Here is a 21311-nt window from a genome sequence, read left to right as displayed (position 1 = left end):
ACACACACACACACACACACAGTTTGAGCAGTTGTGTTGTAGGTGGTTCATTAACATGGAGCTCTGTGTTTGGCTGAACTTGGAGGCGACTGAAAGGCTGTTGTGTGGTTCTCCCCAAAATGGCAGATTAGACCACGCTCACTTTACACACAGATAAATGAGCTGCTAGCAGTTTAGCCTGATGTTATCCCATGGCAGCAGGAGAAATGTGCTCTTTAGTGGCAGTTAGCACACGGCGAGAGGTCGGTGTTATTGTTGCTAACAAGGTGGAACGGAGTTAACGGCGTGTCCCTGCTGTCACGGGGACAGAAACGCTCTGCTGTGCCACATTTCACACAGGGCTCAGGTTCCTTCTGACGCTCTGTGTGTGTGTGTGTGTGTGTGTGTGTGTGTGTGTGTGTGTGTGTGTGTGGGTTCAGCTTTGCTTGACATTTTGAGCTCTGCCAGCTGGAGCTCAGTAAAGTGCTGAGATGGCTGCTGGTTAGGTGATGTATGCTGCAGGTGGAGTGTGATGTGACCTTACAGGTGTGTGTGTGTGTGTGTGTGTGTGTGTGTGTGTGTGTGTGTGTGTGTGTGTGTGTGTGTGCTTGTGCATTGGGATTTTCACCACCCTGAGTAGTCTCAACAGCAGTGTGTATGTCCTGTTTCTTCACACACCTCTCTGTCAAGAGTTACCAGAGTTATGTTCACTGTTCATAACAGGCTGAGCTAATAATGAAAATAAAAGAGTTTTGTCTTGCTGTTAACAAAATCCCTGTACCTGAGGAACTGTTACTGAAGAAAGAACAGTTGCTACAGCTTAAAAACAACATGTATTCATAAAAGTAATCTCTGTTATCCTCACTAAAGTGCGTGAAGTCGTCTTCTCCTGAAGCCCGTGTGTCACTGAGTCGCCTGTATTTGCAACAGTGATGAGAATGTTTCTTTGTTTTGCCTTCCTTTGCAGAAGCTGTGACGGCAGAAACATCCGCTACAGAACGTGTAGCAACATGGTGAGTGTGCGTGGGGAGGAGTTTGGGTGCAGACGGACGGATGGACAGACTTTAACATTAGAGACGACGGTTCGATTCCCGCTCCGTGCTGATGACGAAGGACCCCTCATTTCAACAGAGTAGTCCTCTCAGTCCAAGATGAAATGTTTCCTCAAACCTAATCAATGTAATGCTCTTTGTTCTCGGTCTACGCTGATGGAGAACATGTTTCTGTCCTGCCGATCAAATCTTTGCATAAAGCAGTAACATTAGCGCTCTATAGCAGGCCGATCGCTACACTGACTAACAGCAGACAGCAGCTGCTACACGGCACCAGACGCTGCTGTGGTCCTTTCTCTTCAGCACCAGTAACAGCACAACACCGCTGTGTTACTGTGTCGTTCAAACACTGACACTGACATGCTGATCCAGCTGCCAGAGCAAAAGAAGCATGTATGGTTTGTCTTATGGTTGATCATAAACAAATGCATTCAAAACATGTTGACATTAGTTCTGACTGCAAAAAGGAACGGCGACGTCTGACTTCAGTTGAACTGTATTTCAGATCTTTTTAAATGATGGAGTGACGATTGTTCTCTTGTGAAGCTGATGGCATCTCTTCAGTTCTCAGTGATTTGGAACCTCTAAGTTAATGCTTATCAACGTTATAATCTAAAATCTTCTGACCTCCAGTATGTGAAATGAGGCTTGTTCTTTGATATTCATATGTCAGATACATACAGTATTTTAGAGCTGCAAGTGGTGAACATTGACTAGGCTCAACATGTCTGTGCCTCTACTGTGCAAAGCAAAGAACGTAGCCAAAGATCTCAACTCCTTTGAGTCATTTCTAACTTTGGTTTCAAAATAGACTTCAACAGGATAACGGATTTGTGTTCCACAAAAATGTAATGTGTGCCAGGTTGAGAAATAAAGGACACATCAATGATTATTAGTATTTAGCTGTAATAAAGTCTGTTTAATGTTAATACCTCCAGCAGTCCTTCACAGTCCATCATGTAATGTCAACATTGTCCTTGGATCCATGAGAGACCAGCACCACTCTGGTGAACATCCAGCCTGTTGAGACAACCTTCTTACACCGTGTTTTAATCGGAGGAGGACGAGTCTTCTCTTCTTCTCTGGATTCATTGTAGAGCTTCAATCACATCTAGTGGGAGACGGTCCCAGGATCATATCGATCCCCTTTCCCCCATTCACACATGGAGGCCGTCTGAACTGAAGGCTGTTCGTAGGCCCCATGCAGGCGTCTGAAGGAGATGCAGACGGGCTGAGTGAAGCTCCTGTGTCAGGCTAGATGTGTCCAGCTTTCAGTCAGGAACAAGAGAGACTCACTGGCTGCCAGTTGTCCCCCAGAGGAACAAGAGGAACAAGCGTCCCGTATTGATCCGAGACAGCGTTCAGTCCCTGAAGGCATCAGGTGTTAAGATGTTGAGAGCTTTCTGCACCATTACCTCCTCTGTCCATTCTGAACCACAAACATTTTAATATAATCCTACATTATAATGTCTCAGAACTTCTTTGCTCACGTCAGAGCTATTTCATTCCCTTCAAAGAAAGAAATGTTTCATTGCCTTCTTAAAAGCGTATCTGATTGTTGTTACACTTTTAAGCTGGTGTCTAAAGTCATCACTAAATATTTAAACCGCCTACTGTCTCTGCAGCCTGACCCTTCACTGTAACTGATGACACGTTGGTTTGTTGAGTTCCTCAATCTCGTTTGCATTTGTGAGCGGAACACTCTCTCTGTTAACAGATTGCTGATATGACTTATTTAGGGAACTTCCAATTCATTATCTTGAAACACTAAACTCATGACCAGTCCATTTACGCTCATCGACCTGCATTTCATGTATAAATAGAGAAGAGTATTAAAAGCTGAAGTGAAATCATGGATGAGCCATTGACTGATCCAACATGTACATTTTGACAAGCGTTTGAACACGTACACCTTTACTGAAAGACATGAATGCGTCGGTGGGCTTCATCATGTTTGCGCTCGTCCTGTACAGTCATCTGAAGCTAGGAACATCTGAATCTGAAGTGGCTCACTCCTACGAGCTCGCCACCCACAAGAGTTAAGATAGGAACATGAACATGTTCTCCTGCCTGAGGTCCTTGAGAGCTATTGAACATGTTCAATGCATTTCCTTCAATAACAAATGTGCAAAATTGATTTTTCAAATGATCTGAAACCTAGATGTTCTAGGTTGTTTTGATAGTTAGAACACATCTTGTTGGTCAAAGGGTGGATAAAACAGAACATGTAAATGTTATAGTAGGAGACATGGACTATGAGAGACACATTGGTAATTAGAAAAACAGTGAATTATAAAAGACTTTTGGAAAAATCATGAATTCGTCAATGTAAGTGTATCAACTGTCACATTTAATCCCTATTTTGAAGCATTTGACAGTAAAATGAATCGTCCTCGTCGTTCTTCTCCTCAGGGCTGCCCAGCAGAGTCGGGTGATTTCCGGGCCCAGCAGTGTTCGGCCCACAATGACATCAAGTACCAGGACGTCACCTACGAGTGGCTCCCGTCACCGTACGACCCCGCCGCACCCTGTGCGCTGCGGTGCCAGACTAAGGGGAGGAGTCTCACTGCTGAACTGGCTCCCAAGGTTCTGGATGGAACTCGATGCCGGGCGGACGCTTTTGACATGTGCATCAGTGGAGTGTGTCAGGTAACGGCTTGTATTATAAGTCGTAGTGCATGATTATATGACAGTGTATGATTAGATACATCCACCATTTGTCTCATCTATGTGAATGAGAATCATATTTGATACGTACATTTATTAATTATTAGTGCATGCTTGTGAGGAGTTCACATGTCCGTGTTCCTTGTTGCTCCTTTAGTTTTATTTCTATTCTTTTAATGAGTTTATTGATAGTGAATTAACCAGCCATGAATTGTAGGTTTTATTATTATTTATATATATATATATATATATATATATATATATATATATATATATATATATATATATATGAAAGCAGGGCAGTCAGTGAGAGCGCCATCACACACTTTCTCCTTCACAGATGAGATGGAACATGAAATGAATCACAACTGAAGCTATAATGTCTGTCTTAGTTTGTTGGTTCTTTGGATTACTGATACAGGATCTCCATTAGGAGAATAATCGCTCTCTAGTCACAGATCAATTTCTCGGCCGCTGTGATCGCTGCTCTTTTAATTTAGTGTGTCTGTTTATTTCTCCATGTTGTTGTTTGTATCCTTTATTATTGTGGGGGGGGGGGGGGCAAGAAGAGTGTTACATGCCACATGTGACCAACACAACCCTGGTTATGGTCTGGTTATGGTCTGGTTATGGTTTGGTTATGGCCTGGTTATGGTCTGGTTATGGTCTGGTTATGGTTTGGTTATGGTCTGGTTATGGTTTGGTTATGGTTATGGTCTGGTTATGGTTATGGTCTGGTTATGGTCTGGTTATGGTTTGGTTATGGTCTGGTTATGGTTTGGTTATGGTTATGGTTATGATCTGGTTATGGTCTGGTTATGGTTATGGTTATGGTTATGGTCTGGTTCTGGTTCTGGTTCTAGTCTGGTTATGGTTTGGTTATGGTCTAGTTATGGTTTGGTTATGGTTATGGTCTGGTTATGGTCTGGTTATGGTTATGGTCTGGTTATGGTTTGGTTATGGTCTGGTTATGGTTTGGTTATAGTCTGGTTATGGTTTGGTTATGGTTATGGTCTGGTTATGGTCTGGTTATGGTTTGGTTATGGTCTGGTTATGGTTTGGTTATGGTTTGGTTCTGGTTTGGTTATAGTCTGGTTATGGTTTGGTTGTAGTCTGGTTATGGTTCAAATTACTCTTTGATTAGGTGGGATATTCATTGTCATGGTTACAATAATAACAATGCATCTATAAGGTTTGGTAATGGTTAAGAAACAAGGGTTTACTGCAGGTTATTTAAAGGGAATAAACAGCCTACCAAACCCAAACCTCCTCCCTCTGGACCTTCTGGTTCTGTTTTATTCCTCTTTTGCTCCCAAAAAACATAATTAATACAGCCACTATAGGGCTCAGTTAAACATAAACGTCTGCTTAAAATACTGGTGCTCACATTTAGGAGGAGACGAGAGACGAGGGGGGGGGGATCCGGCAGGGCAGGCAGACTGGGAAACCGGGACCAGGACCAGCCTCACGGGCGGGCTGACGTGGCAATGATCTGTCAAAGTGTGTGTGAGACTGAGGTCTACATAGTGAGTGCAGCAGAGTGAGCGGGTGAGAGTGATGAGCTGATGAGGTGAGAGATGGAGGGACAGGAGAGAAGGGGCAGAGCTGTGACATGTGCTTAAATCCGTTGTCAAGAAGCCTTCTACGCATGCCTCTGAGTCCTGATCAATGACACACGTTATAAGTGATATCTGTTTGAAACGGTCCGATCATAGAGGCAACGCAAACGGCCCGAGTCCAGTGAGTAGAGTTGAGTGCAGAGCTTGTTTTTCTTGAGTTAACAAAATAATGAACTCATGATTTTAAGATAACGGCATGAAATAGAAATCGCAAGCACGGCTCGGATTCTGTGGTGTAGAATGTCCTCATTGATAACGTGGTCTCACATGTGGTAATGGGACCATCGTGAACCGAGAGGGTGAGCTGGGACACGGGAGCCGTGCTCCCTGCAGCATCATAATCAGGTCTCAGACTCTATTCTTAGTTGAGCTTTGTTTCAGGGTAAACAGAGCTGGATTCTCCGTGGAGCGCTGAGGCTGTTTGAGACAGCGTGACGGGAGGAGGAGCACACGCATCACGCTAGACAGATCCTCTCTCCAAACGATTACGCATACTCTGTGGCCCAAAGGTAATGAAAGCTATTACAAGCTGCTCACCGAGTGTTCTCGAGTTTAAATACCGGCAGCTTTGTTGAAGTGGAAAACAACTGATGAGCTTCGGACACCTTGTCAGTCTGACGTGCTGTTTGAAGATGAACATAAGAAAGATCATTTGGCAATTTGTCGGTGTGGGTGGTTATGGTTATCAAATGTGTTTTGACTGGCATTTAAACACTCTACACTACTATGTGCAGCAGTAAGCATTATTCAAATTGAAAACATTTATTTGCAAATATTGATTGTGAGCGTGAAAATAAAGATTTCCTGCCGTAAATGACACCGCCAGCTATAGAGCCACACCACAAAGAGAGTCTCTTGCTTCTGTTCGGGGACCCCCTTTGGACAAATCTGATCCAGTGCAGTTCATGAGAAGCTGGATTAAAGCAGGACATTGTCTCTCCTCTTCTTGGAACCACGGCGCCAATGAAAAGAAGCGACGTGTGCATTGGTGCGTGTGTGTAGGGCTGTGTGGATTCTGAGAGTGGCCTTATTGTTAACGATATTAGCCTCGGTGACGTGTGTGCAACTCCTGGATGCTATAGCCTAGTCAATTGTCTTGGCCATGAAATACAATAAGTACATTGCCTACTGAGTGTGAGACTTCATCATTATAAAACTGAAGCACTAGGTAGGGGGTGCCCAGATTGCCATTGGGTATTTTGTGCACTGGAGGAGTAAATCAAGCAGTGCCCCTCTAAAGAGACGGTTCAACAATATGAACATATCATGAAAACAGCACCATAGACACATGAACAGATGTTTTTTAGAGACAACATAGAGGTGAAATGTGATTGGATAAGAGCTCTACTTAAAACAAGCTGCACTGGAAGCAGAGCAACAGAGGAAGACAGGAGCTGTGCAATGAGAAAATAAGCTGATGGTAAAAAACATTTAGAATAGAATTAGTGGGGTGACCATGGCTAAGTGGAGAGCAGGGCAGCCCTGGCGGTTCGATCCCCGGCTCCGGCTCTGCTAGTCTCATGTCAATGTGTCCTTGAGCAAGACACTTAACCCCAAAATGTCTCCCGTAGCTGTCACACTGAACATAGAGTCTTTCCTTAAAGCGTCAACTCGCTGCTCAATATCACCACTTAGTAAAGAACATTCTCTGATATTGAGGAATTTGTACTAAAATTGGTAAAAAGGTATTTCATCTTCAAAATATTGACGTAAACTCAGCGGCATTAAATATTAAAATGAAAAAAGTCAAGGATAGTAGCAACAGAGAATGGGAGGAAGTCAAGGCAAAGGAAGAGAGGGAGTAGGAGAGTAATGTGATGAGAGCATTAACAGGTTAACTGCTTATGCTAATCCAGCTGTCTGCATCAAACAGCAGCAGCTCACAGTGCAGCTCCTTCACTGGAGAGGCAGACGCACTCACAATCCGACACGTGAAGCTGTATAATACCCTGTAATGATGTCTGAACACACAGAGCAGGAGGAGGCGTAAACCTCACCTCCTCATCCTGAAACATCAGCTTAACACAGCACAGGTGTTCCTACTCACAGGAAGAGTAGTTCTCATCAAATGTATTTACCACATGTACTAAATGATGGCTGTTATACAGTGTATTGTTGTACTACATCATGTGGAAAAGACCTCCAACACAACCATACTTTACTGACTTCTAAGTTCTGTTGGCTCAGTTAACCAAAATATAATGATATCAATAACTGCTACACTTAATGTAGTTAAAATGAAACCTAGCTTACTGCTAGTGTTAGTATATGGCCATTCAGTGCATGAGCTAACAGGTTAACTTCATCTTTTTGTTCACAGCGCTTTGTTTGTTAACCTGCCTAAACATTTTCACAGTTCTACACAATAGCAAAATATTACAACCAAAATGTTCCCGGAGCCAAAATTAAAACTCTTGATGGACATGATGTTGATATCAAGAACAAAGCTTATCAAGCTCATCAAAGCTCCATCTTTACGATAAAAATCAAGCTCCTTACACACACAGACACACACACACACACACACACACACACACACACACACACACACACACACACTCTAATATAACTTTACAGAAATCCATTTCCTGGTTACTTAGCTACTAAAACAATATGTTCATTTAGCTCGGATTACTTCCTAACCTGCAAACAGGACGAGTCAATGAGACGGGCAGCTTCACTCCTGTTGGTTTAGCCTCGCTGCCCCCTGCTGGCTACAGGGTGAATGTACATTCCATCCACAGTGAAGGCATGTCGGCCATTTATAAAACTACTGCTAGAATAAACAAGTGTGCTCACTGTAAAAACATGTTGGCTGTACATAACAACTAAATACATTAACACACACACGTGTGACAACACATCGGTGGGCATCACACATCACACACCGTGATGCAGCTGCAGCCTCTACGTTAATATGAGGGCAAATCAATCTCAATTGATAATTATGGTGTGAAGTAATTTCACAATATTTTACTACTAATAGTATGAAAATCTGTCTCAGTGGTGGAGGAGTTTACACAACATGTCATCCTCCTCCCTTCACTTCCTGTCAGCTCGTTACTGAAAACAGTTACTATTAGTTACTATTAGTTAATAGTTAGACCTAGTTACTGTACTAGGTCTAACTAAGGAGGTGGTGTCTAAGATTGCTCAGCTGTGATGGAAGGACTCAGACTGTCTGTATGCCATGCAGCAAACGTTTCTTTAAAAACGTAGACAGCTCTGATATCCTGTCGGGGTGTCTCTGAACCAGCAGGCGCCGAAAAGACCTTCATGAACATTAGTGGGAACACGACCTTAGTATTTGGGGACTTCTGTATTTGGAAGCTGTTTGCTGTTTGGCAAGGACCCAGGTGGAAAAACCAGTTCACCATCGGAGCTCATTTCCTCCAGGCTACAAGAGTTAACCCTCTAGCAGTAGAGATCCAGCACACACCACTTCCTGGATGGACTCAGGCTGCTTCTGGAGCATCCCTGAACTGAAAACACCAACGATCAGGCCAGACACACACGAGCACTTGTCGTCAGTAATGGGAGATGGATGATGGATGTGTGCTCGAGCAGCAGCAGCAGCAGCAGCAGCTGACTGCCTCGGCGGGCAGAGAGGCTCTGGGCCTGACGGGGATGAGACGGTGTCACATGGCCGGTGATGGAGGCAGAAGCTCCGGATGGGGAGCTGGGTTGCTGTGGTGCTGTAGCAGAAAGTTTGACGGAATGAGGCCAATCCCTCCTCTACTGCATGTATAGGGATTAATAATACACCACACAGTAGCATGGAGTCCAGCTGTATACGAGGAGAACAGAAGATAAACAAGAAGAGAACAGTGTGTGTGTGTGTGTGTGTGTGTCACTTTGTTTTGTGAGTCACATGACGAGCCTCGTGCAGCATATCCACATCAGGCTGTGTGTGTGTGTGTGTGTGTGTGTGTGTGTGTGTGTGTGTGTGTGTGTGTAGCAGTGGTGGAATAGAAGAGAACTCAATGTTCAGTGGCACAGAAATCGGTACGACAAGAGAATCATAGTATATACTGAGCAGCATTAAACTGACATAATATACAACAGTGTGTTGGAAAAGTCTGCTTCCTTTCATTTAGGAGGAGGACTGGACAAAGTGTGAAGGGGTACTGTGACGCTCTAGCATCAGGGGCCGTCTTCAAATGAAGTTAGGTTAACAGAACCACTTAGTTACGAATAGGAAAAGAATGTGGTTGACATTCATTTAACTGACTAATGACTTAGTACTTTTAGTTTCACACAGGACACGGTCCGTGGTCCGGTGAAATCTTGTGTTTCTTTGAGACATTGGGCATCACTCCCACCCGCCCTGAGAGGACTAATGGCTCTTTACACTACTTAACTTGCTCTGACCGTGTCTAAAGGGTGTCTGGATGAGTCGGTACCATATTCCGATGGGCACTGACCAAGCTGCGGTATTTGGAGTTGGGAGTGAGAACAGATTGGTTTATTTCACCTGTAACCACACTCAATGGAGCAGATTCTCACAGCGAAATAATAAATTACACCAAAAATGAACAAGAACCGATAAAGAGCACCAGTAACGCCAGAGCTTACCAATGCTCCCTCTAACACCGGGTTTCGGTACCATCCCTGTCTTCAGGTAAGGTAGAACCTCAGAGAGGCTCTCTCCAGAGCCTGTTGGGTTTGTCTGTTCTGGGCTCCAGTAGGAACCAAGAGGCAACCCCCAGTGTATTCTTTCTACACAACTGTTAACGTGACGATGGCTCAGCTTGCGGCTCCCAACTACACTGCAAACAACGGCAACAGTGCCGACAGAAGAGTTGCCAACCGATGACGAGTCCTTAAAAGTGTTCTTGGTTTTAAGGTTACGTAAAGATTATGGTATGGGTTGAAAAAAACAGCATTGACCGTCTTTGTCAACTGTGACAGTCTCTGTTGTTTGAGGTCGCATGGACAATGTAAATATAAGTTCAGTCAGTTCTCAACTCATGAGAAATTCATTATTATGGAAATGTGGAACATGAACAATGTTGATATTTGACGTCTGGACACAAGGAAGCACCAAACTAAGCAGCGAGTAACTTGGGAATGATCATAACTGCTGACACCCTCAGGGAGCGCAGACTCAGAGCCTGCAGGTCGGTGCTGAGGGAAAGGTGAGGCTAAGGTGAGAGCGGCACAGGAGTGAGCCGGGCACTGACGGCTTCAAGAGGTTTCCATTGAATTGACCCTTCGTACGAGCCCCGCCCCCTGCTGCTACTCCGTCAAACTGTCAGACCTGTCACTGAGCCCCCACCGTCAATAACTGCACGCCCCCAATAAATATTGTACACTTTTGGGGGAAACAAAACCACCAGTGTTGTCCAGACTGAGCGAGTGAAGGCTACGTCCAGGATTTCAAACCCATTCAGCAGCGAGAACAGGTTCAAAAGATCAGGAGATGAGCTTCAAACTGTGCCTGCTGCTAGGTAGTGGAGTAGCCTCGGTTCCTAGCTGGGTTAGCTTAGCTTCTCGGCTCTCCTCCCTGGGGCAGTTTGGTGCGCTTGGTCGGTCGGTCGGTCGGTCGGTCGGTCGGTCGGTCGTGGACGTGATCGTCTCAAAGTCTGCTGCACTGAATCGAATCTAATCCCCTCTTCATTTTCAGATGTTGGTGATATCTTCTGTCATGGGCCATCAGTGATAAACACGATAAAAACAACAAATAAAGACAAAAATGTAGCAAACTTTATGGTAGCTGTGGTGGAAAAAAATCTTTTTAACCTCCCTGTGAGAAATAACCGAGATGAGAAAACTCCTAAATATAAAAACATTTCATGAACAGACAGTAACAATAATCCAGCTGAATGGATAGAGCTCTTTCCCCACAGATGGTTCGAAGGTCCAACAACAAGGAATAGACACAACAGAGTATATATATATATATATATATATATATATATATATATACACACACATTATCTCTCCTCTCCCTTCACCCCCTTCACAGATGTCCTCCTCTGTCTGCCGATGAATCTACCAACACCAGCTTCAGCCTTCTGGTGGGAAGAGGGTCAGGTGGTGAGATCAGGATGACACTACAGCAAGAAAGAAATGCTGAAGTGCCTTTGACATGAGATCTCATGAGATTAGTTCTTAAATGAGTCTGGTTGGCCTCGTCTGCATTTCTGCAGGTTTTAAGTGATACAAGTTCTAACTAAGAGAACTTGTCAATTACAGAAAGATCCACTAATGTATTTGGTGACAACACTATTTTTCAATGCATACAGTGCAACAAAACAGGAGCATTAAATGTGGACTCTTTACATATCAGATCTCTGTCATCTAAAGCCGTACTAGTACATTATTGATATCAAATGATCATATTTATTCATGGCGTAGCAGCCGTCTGTAACTCAGGCCTGTTAATCAACCCTAACCTAACCTAACCTAACTGAATGACGACTCTTTGAAAGCCTCGTCCTTAGTTTTTAAAGTTCTCTCTGTTATCGTCTCTATTCAGAATCTCCATCTCTTCTGCTTTTATCTCATTAGATTATATGGGCTTCTGTCAGAAACCCACTCACTGGTTCTGACTCATGGCATTGAAGTTGAACATTTAACAGTCTTTCCACAGAACTCTCTTTTATTGGACCGTTATCTAATAACTGTTGAGTTCTTACTACAAACGTTTGTGCTCCAGATGTCTGTTGCTGCCGTCACTAAATTAAAAGAAGTTTTTGCATCTATTTCAATGAGACTTCTCAATACAACAGAGCACTATTCTAACTCCAGCAACGTGATCATCTTGGTGATAGTGCTCCAGACTCACTATTAAAAGACAAAGGAAGTCAGCTCCACGATGAGCCTTCAAACCCACTCATTCACTCATTCATTGATCACTCGCTCCCTCCTGTGGACCTCCAGCAGTGCATCCATCATGAAGCAGTACTCGTGTCAGTCACACTGATTGCTGTAAAAATGATTGCAACCAAAGTCATTGTGATTATTGATTGATAATGTGTGTGCAGGAGGTGGGCTGTGATCGCCAGCTGGCCAGCGGTGCCAGAGAGGATAACTGCGGCGTCTGTGGCGGGGATGGCTCCACGTGCCGGCTGGTACGAGGACAGGCCCTACCCCACCTTACACCAGAACAACGTAGGTCGTGCGGTCCTGATCCGTGTCCAACTCACATACATGTCTTCATTCACTCTGGTTCCACTTCTAAGCCTCATGTTCACCAAGCTAATCCTTAATACTGGACACACTGGACTTGTGAAATACCCTTACAGCCCTTTACTTCCTCCAAATGTTTCTTTAGGCCATCGCCTCCAGCCCTACATACAAACTAAATGATTGACATCAATAGACTTATGAATGTCAGTAAGATTATTAACGATTATTAATAATAACGGGGCACCACCCTGAGAACAGGGACCAATAACCAGACTATAAACTAAGTCTCATCATGAGTGTTCACTCACAATGTCAACAGTCAAAGTACTGTTACACATTCAGAGTGAAGGTGAAGGTTTAAGTACGAGCACAGAGCACATATCGGCTGTTATCACAATACACATGCACAAAGTCACCACAGACAGCTGCTCTTTACAGAACAACACAGTTTATTAAGCTCCACTAATAATGATCTAGTCAACTAATATCTAAACTAACAACAAAACTATACATTCATGAGCACGCTATCTACAACCAACAAACAATCTGTGGTGAGTGTGTGTGTGTGTGTGTGTGTGTGTGTGTGTGTGTGTGTGTGTGTGTGTGTGTGTGAGTGAGTGAGTGAGTGAGTGAGTGAGTGAGTGAGTGAGTGAGTGAGTGAGTGAGTGAGTGAGTGAGTGAGTGAGTGAGTGAGTGAGTGTGTGTGTGTGTGTGTGAGAGAAAGGGGGGAAGAAGGCAGGTCCTCACGGGGGACAACACAGTTACAGCAGTATGAAATACAACAGTAGTTTTGCACACAGCACTAACGGAACTCGTATGAACAATACAGTGACTTAGAACAAAACACAAACAAGGTAATAAACACAGTGAACTAACTCAGCCTAAGCCAAGCTAACCTCTTAGATGCGTTGTTCTTGGTCGACGTGGTTCTTCTGAGTTCACTGCTGAGGCAGAGAATGAAGGGAATCCTTCTTCCTTATACCGACACAAAGTCACCGTGAACGGGGAGAGAGCGGGCGTAGAAGTGATCCCAACACAAAACAAAACATTATATATATATATATATATATATATATATATATATATATATATATATATATATTTATAATGTTAGCACTTTCAGCTATGAGCTGCCGGCTTGCCAGCGACATATTGAGAGTCGCTGAGAGGAATTCAAAATGCTCCTGATCTCAGGTCTTTCCTCTTTAAGGTCTAAACTTGATAAAAAACTTCAGTCATCATCATGACCTCATTGTGACATCATCCTCCTCCAGTTTCCTCATGTCATTTAGATGTTTTATTTCTGTTTATTTGGTTCGTAATGCGGTACACTATAACATAGTAAAACTGGCTGTAGTGTTGGCTGGGTGTGACTAAACAGGGCTTTCAAAGGCCTCATCGTTTAGTTTAGGTTTAGCTTTAAGTGATAGGCTTCAGTGGAAGATGGCTGCAACCATGGCTGAGCGTTAATAAGCATGCGGGAGTGGACTTATGTCGGCTGACCAGTTCTTCACGACAGCCAGATTTCAGAAAGACACAATAAATCGATATAAATATCCAATGTCAAATCATTTACTAATCTTGAATTAGGGCCGTCACCATCTTCATAGACTTCCATACAATCAGTTGTTTTTGTAACTGAAGAGTGCCCCCTGCTGGCCAGTAGAGAGAATGCACGTTTTTAAACCGGAGGTTACGCCTGCAAAGAGTTCAGTCTACTCAACTGGAGCGATTGAGCACCATTCTTCCAGACTTCCCTCTCTTGCTGTTTTGATGATGAAAGTGGACAATGCTTTAATATGTTGCTCCAAAAAATCTCCCTAAATATGTTAGATTCCCAACTCAGTTGTGCCGATTTTTCCTGTATCCTACCACCCGTGTAAATGTAATGAAACCTTCCCGACCTGGTGTCTGCCTGCAGCCATGAAGACGGTGCTGGAGATGCCATCAGGAAGCCGCCTTCTCAGACTCAACGCCAAAGGACCCGGCGTGATCGGTGAGTCACGGTCCACAGTCTTCAGTCAGAAGAAAGGAAAGAAAGAAAGAAGTTCAGCTTGTTTGTCAGTGTTTTATGGAAAACAAATGCTTTGGCAAATACATTCTAAGTTATAGTTATACAATAGGCACTAATAAGATTACAGCAACGATAGTAAGCTATATGGGTATTCTTTTGCATCCTGATGAAGATATGTGAATATTAAGTGAAAACGTGAGGTCACCATTGGAAGTTATTGTACAATAATACATGTCCACGCTGCTCTGTCTCCCTCAGTCGTCGAAGCCGTCTCTCTGAAGGGGAGAGTGGAGGAGACCGGTCTGGTGTCTCCGGGCTCCTATGTGATAGGAAACACCTCCTTGGAGTTCCAGAGAGGGACGGACAGGCAGACGCTCAGGACGCACGGCCCACTCAAAGCTGACTTCATCATCAAGGTGAACCAGAGACGAGAGAACAGGCCTATCAAAAACAGCCTCAGGACTTTTGGCTTCTGATATTTTACAATGCCGTCACCATTTTGACCACATTCTAACACCATGCCACGTCTCTAAAGAATATAATATACTTTATGTCTTGTCAACAAATCCCATGTGCAGCCCCAAACAAACAAACAAACAAACAAGACACGTGTGTGTGTATCCAAACCCTGCTCTCTTCATTCCTTCATGATACTAAAACATTCACTACTTCACTACTATCAACACACACGCTCTACTTTATTTACACACACAGTCTTGCTGCAAGAAGTCAACCTCACCCACACTGGTCATGAACGGTAGCTTGGTCAGTGGCCCAATGCGTCACGCTTTGATGCTCCACTTGTAACCGTGCAGGGCTGCCTCTAGTGAGGAGTGGTTAGGACTGGAACAAAGCAAGAAGGCAGGTGAGGTACAAACCCAGAGTCGTGGTGGATGGATACAGAAGACTCAGGACTTTCACCCAGGAGGTCGCTGTTCATGTCTCGTCTGAAACAAAAATCGTTGATTTGTCTTAACTTATGTAGCATAAAGTAATAGAATGTAATCTAGCATAAGCATAAAGTAATAGTAATGTAAAGTAGCGTTCCTAACATACTCATTTGAGCCCAGACCCTGATCTTTTCCTAAACCTCAACAAACTGTTTTCTTTGATTTCACATCATTAACCGCGTGTTGAAGTCCATTGGACTGCCTGTATGGGACAAGAGGGAAGTGAGGACGTGTTGCAGACATACTCACCAAAATAGCTGCAGCTGAAACAAAGGCGCTATAGATACACATATACACCTGTTTGAGGAACAGCGTCTTTTTATAGCGATTACTGATCCTCTCACAAAGAGATATTCAATATTTGGGGACATATGCTCATAGCTTTCTTCTGAACTCTGTGTTGGTAAATAACGAGTCGGTTGCAGCGACTGTGTGCCGCTTCTCAGAGACCTGTGGTCACAGTGAGGCCGCCGGGTTTGGTGCCGTCGGGCCTGTAAACAGATCTTACGCCTCGCCACTGCCTCAGAATGCATTCTTACGTTTCTCTATTCGCCCAAACGACACAAAAAGATGAGCGCAGACATGAGATTGATATTGATTTTCTCATCTCAGTCTCAGGAAGAAAGTGAACAACAGTCCTCACTCACTCATGTTTGAAAGGTCAGTGTATAGAAGACACATCCAGTAGTTTGGTCCAGAAGACGAGGTTGTGAGGAATGAAAACTTCCATGTGAATTACATCATCAGAAGAAAAGGCGGGGCCTCTGGCAGCTCCTCTCCTTTGAATTAAAGACATATCTTGTTTAACATTTAACAGACAGTGAGAACCATCGATGTAGAGCACCCTCTTACATTCCATTTCATAATTGTGAGAAAGGAACGACAGGAGTGGCAGTGGAGCAGTCCATCACAGGGCATGTTGGCTACATCCTTGGCTCGGTGCGAGTGTGCCTGAAGTAAGCCCAGAAGCTTCCCCTTGTTCAATAGAAGTAATAGTTTCTCACTTTCCCATCAAACTGCATCTACTGATGAAGACTGTAAGAGGCAGTAGGAAACGGTTAATTAGTGGGCCTTGAGTTAAGATTACTTTGCATTAAGAAGCAGGATCACGGTCTAAAGTGGTGTTTTAAGGGGTAATTATGTGGCTATGGAGCCTCCACAGCCTTAGCCTGTGTGCAGAATGTAACTGCAGGGCTGAGGCAGCTACAGAGATAGAGTTCTAGCTGGGATTGGTCAGCTGGTCGATGGCGGCTGTAGGTAGAGCAGGTCGTCCTTCAACCATGAGGTTCGGTCCTCGGTGTTCTTGAGTGAAACACTGAAGCCGAAGGTGCTCCTCAAGTGCTTCATGGCAGCTGCTTTAATGCTGAGGATGAGTCATGTGTGTGTGTGTGTGTGTGTGTGTGTGTGTGTGTGTGTGTGTATGTGACAATCAACAAGTTTAAGCTTGGGCTGCTTGTGTTTTCAACGCTGATGGAGTGAAGAAAAAAGGAACAAATGACATATACATCTAATAACTCACAATACTCCGTCTGTCTAGAGTTGGGGTAGTGCTATTCCACCAATAAACTTGACTCTGAACTATTAGTGAAGGTTGACTCTGAACTATTAGTGAAAGTTGACTCTGAACTATTAGTGAAGGTTGACTCTGAACTATTAGTGAAGGTTGACTCTGAACTATTAATGAAAGTTGACTCTGAACTATTAGTGAAGGTTGACTCTGAACTATTAGTGAAGGTTGACTCTGAACTATTAGTGAAGGTTGACTCTGAACTATTAATGAAAGTTGACTCTGAACTATTAGTGAAGGTTGACTCTGAACTATTAGTGAAGGTTGACTCTGAACTATTAATGAAAGTTGACTCTGAACTATTAGTGAAAGTTGACTCTGAACTATTAGTGAAAGTTGACTCTGAACTATTAGTGAAGGTTGACTCTGAACTATTAGTGAAGGTTGACTCTGAACTATTAGTGAAGGTTGACTCTGAACTATTAGTGAAAGTTGACTCTGAACTATTAGTGAAGGTTGACTCTGAACTATTAGTGAAAGTTGACTCTGAACTATTAGTGAAGGTTGACTCTGAACTATTAGTGAAGGTTGACTCTGAACTATTAGTGAAGGTTGACTCTGAACTATTAGTGAAAGTTGACTCTGAACTATTAGTGAAGGTTGACTCTGAACTATTAGTGAAAGTTGACTCTGAACTATTAGTGAAGGTTGACTGAACTATGAGTGAAAGTTGACTCTGAACTATTAGTGAAAGTTGACTCTGAACTATTAGTGAAGGTTGACTCTGAACTATTAGTGAAGGTTGACTCTGAACTATTAGTGAAAGTTGACTCTGAACTATTAGTGAAGGTTGACTCTGAACTATTAATGAAAGTTGACTCTGAACTATTAGTGAAGGTTGACTCTGAACTATTAGTGAAAGTTGACTCTGAACTATTAGTGAAAGTTGACTCTGAACTATGAGTGAAAGTTGACTCTGAACTATTAGTGAAAGTTGACTCTGAACTATGAGTGAAAGTTGACTCTGAACTATAAGTGAAAGTTGACTCTTCTACTGTCTCTATGTATCAAGTAGCACAGGATCCATGAACAGCTCTCGACTTCAGACTGAGGCTTATTTTTAAATCTCTGCTGATGAACTAGTTGGAGACCTGCTTTTATTTACTCTTCTTTTATTTATATTTATCAACTTTGTGTTATTGTTTGCTTATTTTGTTGCACATTGCTTTGCTGCAGGTGTGTGTACATTGAACTCTTATCATGGAGTGTGAGAGTGTGTGATGGCTTTCACACTACAGGTCATCATTCACCCATTCATACGCTGATGACATCAGGACTCTAACATTCATACAACATTCACATCAACATTGTATTGTATGAATGTAAAAACCCATGAAACAGCTGTTCTCAGGAGTGCCCTGTAACATGATTCTCCTCCTGAGCTCTACTTTACTCAGCTCTACTTTACTGAGCTCTACTTTACTGAGCTCTACTTTACTCAGCTCTACTTTACTGAGCTCTACTTTACTGAGCTCTACTTTACTCAGCTCTTCTTTACTCAGCTCTATTTTACTGAGCTCTACTTTACTGAGCTCTACTTTACTGAGCTCTACTTTGCTGAGCTCTACTTTACTGACCTCTACTTTGCTGAGCTCTACTTTACTGAGCTCTACTTTGCTGAGCTCTACTTTACTGAGCTCTACTTTGCTGAGCTCTACTTTGCTGAGCTCTACTTTGCTCCCTTATTCGGTTCTCTAATCGTCTCTACTCTACACTACTTAACATAACAATGTTCTTCTTAACTATTCTTCTCCCTGTATGTTGTGCAGATGAAGTATGGAGGCTCTAAGGACACAGTTGTCCAGTTTCTCTTCTACCAGCCAGTCAGGTACCAGTGGAGAGAGACGGACTTCTTCCCCTGCTCGGTTACCTGTGGAGGAGGTGAGCTGACCATCAGTAGTTGTAAACGGGTGTCTTTGTGTTTGAATGATTCTTTGACATTGTCTTGTTTTCATTGTATATCCAGCGTTGTCTGTCGATAGCTGCAGCTCTTTACAGTAGCGTACGTTTAAACAGTCTGCGTGTGCTTTCCTTCCCTCCTCCAGCTCTACTTTACTGCTTTCCTTCCCTCCTCCAGGCTATCAGCTGAACTCTGCAGAGTGCACAGACATCAGATCCAACCTGACCCTGCCTGAGCAGCATTGTAACAGCTACCCTGAAAACACCAAACCCACACCGAAACTCAAGGAGTGCAATATGGACCCCTGTCCAGAGAGGTAGGGATCAACACAGGTCGTATTCCACATTGTTACGTCCCAAAAAACAACATTTCAGGAACAGTTCAGCCTGGTTACTAAATGGTAATGAATATTGTATGTAGTTTTAATAAATGTGGTTGCTATCACGATGTATTTTTATGCTTCTGCATGTCATTTCATGGCGTGGCAATGAAAGAAGCTCAGAGCAAGTTCTGTGGTCTAGCATGAACAGCGAGAAGGTCTGCGTTGGGAGGTGGTGAATGGACAAACACATGACTTTCACCCACAAGACTGGTGTTTAGTGAGAACGGTGGTAAATCAACATGCACACAGCTTTAAAATGCTGAATGAGCAAAGAGTAAGCTAGATTTTAAATATTACCCAACCCAATCCCAGCCCAGTGTTGCCAACTCTTTTCCAATAACAGCTTGCAGCACTACCTCCAAAAGTTGCTAAATCTATCAATAAAGTTGCCAATGATAAGACAGATATCGAGGCTAAAGAGCAGAAAACTAAAGAGCAGTGCAGAGCATTTTCTCTCTATATCCTCGTACCTCTAGGTCAAACTGCTATGAATAAGCACCGTGTCGGCTTACATTTATCATCTATGCTTTCTCGAGATGGTCTGACCTCATGACTCTGGAGACCGTAGTCTCATGAACGCTCACTGCTTCGTGATATTTTGTCTCCTCCAGTGATGGATTCAAAGAGGTGTTGCCATACGACCATTTCCAACCTCTGCCTCGGTGAGTGACCTTACTGTCGTCTTTCTTCTCTTTGACATATTTCCTGTTCGGACATAGTGTCGTGTGTGTTGGCTTAGATGCAACGCAGGACGTGAGTTGGCGGAATGTGTCGAGAAATCTGCGATACGATGACTTGTTTGAATACATCCAATGAATGAAGCACCTTGAAGTAACCAGAAGTAGAAGAAAATAGAACAAGACGAGCAGGAATTAATCTGCATTAAAAATGTACATTATAGGTCTTAAGGTTGGGTGGGAGTGCACCATGAAGATGCTACCTGTGACGTTGAATGCACCATGGAGTGGCTTGAGAAAGCACTGAGTGAGCGTGGCCCTTGTCCTGTGTGTTTGAGCAGCTGGGAGCAGGGCCCCTGGACCCAGTGTTCGGTGTCCTGCGGTCAAGGCGGCGGGTGGCAGGTTCGCAGCATGCTGTGCGTGGAGGAGGACACGCTGGGACAGTTCTCCCAGGTGGAGGAGTGGAAGTGCACCCACTCCCCTCGACCTATCACCCAACAGATCTGCAACACCTTCGCCTGCCCCCAGTGGGTGGCCATGGAGTGGTCTCAGGTCAGTGAGCCATAACGTCGTAGACCAGAGGGCTTTATTTGGTGGTATATCTCAGATATGAGATATGAGTCCTTGTCATTCCCAACTCGTCACATGTGGATGTTCGCTCAGGACGTCAGCAGTGTCCTGGTGAAAGTCCTGCTGTTCACCTGACTTCCAGAGCTGGTCCTCTGACCGTGTAAGATCGCCACGGATGGGTTTACATTGGAGTTACTTGAGAGCCTGAGCGTCTCATGGAGATCTAAAGGATGCTCGTGCGTCTGGGAATGAGACCTCTGATGTTCTGCTTCTCTACCTTCTCCATCATTTTAAATGTAACCTCTTTGAGTTTTGGACTCTTGTTCTGACCCGTACAAGCCGTGCTAAAACCCAACGTTGGAAAACTGTTATAGGACTGAAGAATCACTTAATCCAAAAAATAATAATTTGATTAAATAGTTAATTTATGTTTTAAAAGCAATAATTGAGATATTGATCTAGTGGTTGCCAACCTGGGGAGACAAGATCATTAAGTATATATTTCTAGAATCATGTGCAGCCTTTTCTTAAAAAATACAACCATTTCACCTTTTAAACAGTCAAATGAACTCAGTGACTTAACTAGTCACAACCAGTAGACCTTAAACTGGTTGGATCACAAGTAGACTTGAAGGTCCACAAGCTCAAAATACTGGGAATCACCAGTCGATGATGAAAATAGCCGGTAGTGGCCACCTGACGACTTGATCGATGCCACTTGCAAATTGTACAATATGTGAGTTAGTGTGTGTGTGTGTGTGTGTGTGTGTGTGTGTGTGTGTGTGTTGCTGTCCCACTGC

At 43.6% G+C, this 21311-nt stretch overlaps 1 protein-coding gene across 3 annotated transcripts in view; it reads left to right on the top strand.

Moving 5' to 3' along the window:
* adamtsl3 (ADAMTS-like 3) overlaps positions 1-21311 on the top strand; it is a 128003-nt gene that overhangs the window by 77698 nt on the left and 28994 nt on the right. For all 3 annotated transcript variants that reach the window (XM_068710686.1, XM_068710685.1, XM_068710687.1), the window contains exons 5-13: positions 947-992; positions 3444-3680; positions 12307-12433; positions 14373-14447; positions 14724-14881; positions 18752-18863; positions 19060-19198; positions 19876-19926; positions 20283-20493. In XM_068710686.1, the coding sequence (XP_068566787.1) occupies positions 947-992; positions 3444-3680; positions 12307-12433; positions 14373-14447; positions 14724-14881; positions 18752-18863; positions 19060-19198; positions 19876-19926; positions 20283-20493 (1156 nt within the window). The remainder of the gene's footprint in view (positions 1-946; positions 993-3443; positions 3681-12306; positions 12434-14372; positions 14448-14723; positions 14882-18751; positions 18864-19059; positions 19199-19875; positions 19927-20282; positions 20494-21311) is intronic.

This window comes from Cebidichthys violaceus, unplaced genomic scaffold (genome assembly GCF_023349555.1).
Source record: "Cebidichthys violaceus isolate CVI_PGR_0920_01 unplaced genomic scaffold, fCebVio1.0.p SCAF_16, whole genome shotgun sequence".
Taxonomy (NCBI): Eukaryota; Metazoa; Chordata; class Actinopteri; order Perciformes; family Stichaeidae; genus Cebidichthys; species Cebidichthys violaceus.
This window is presented reverse-complemented; position numbering and strand designations above follow the sequence as displayed.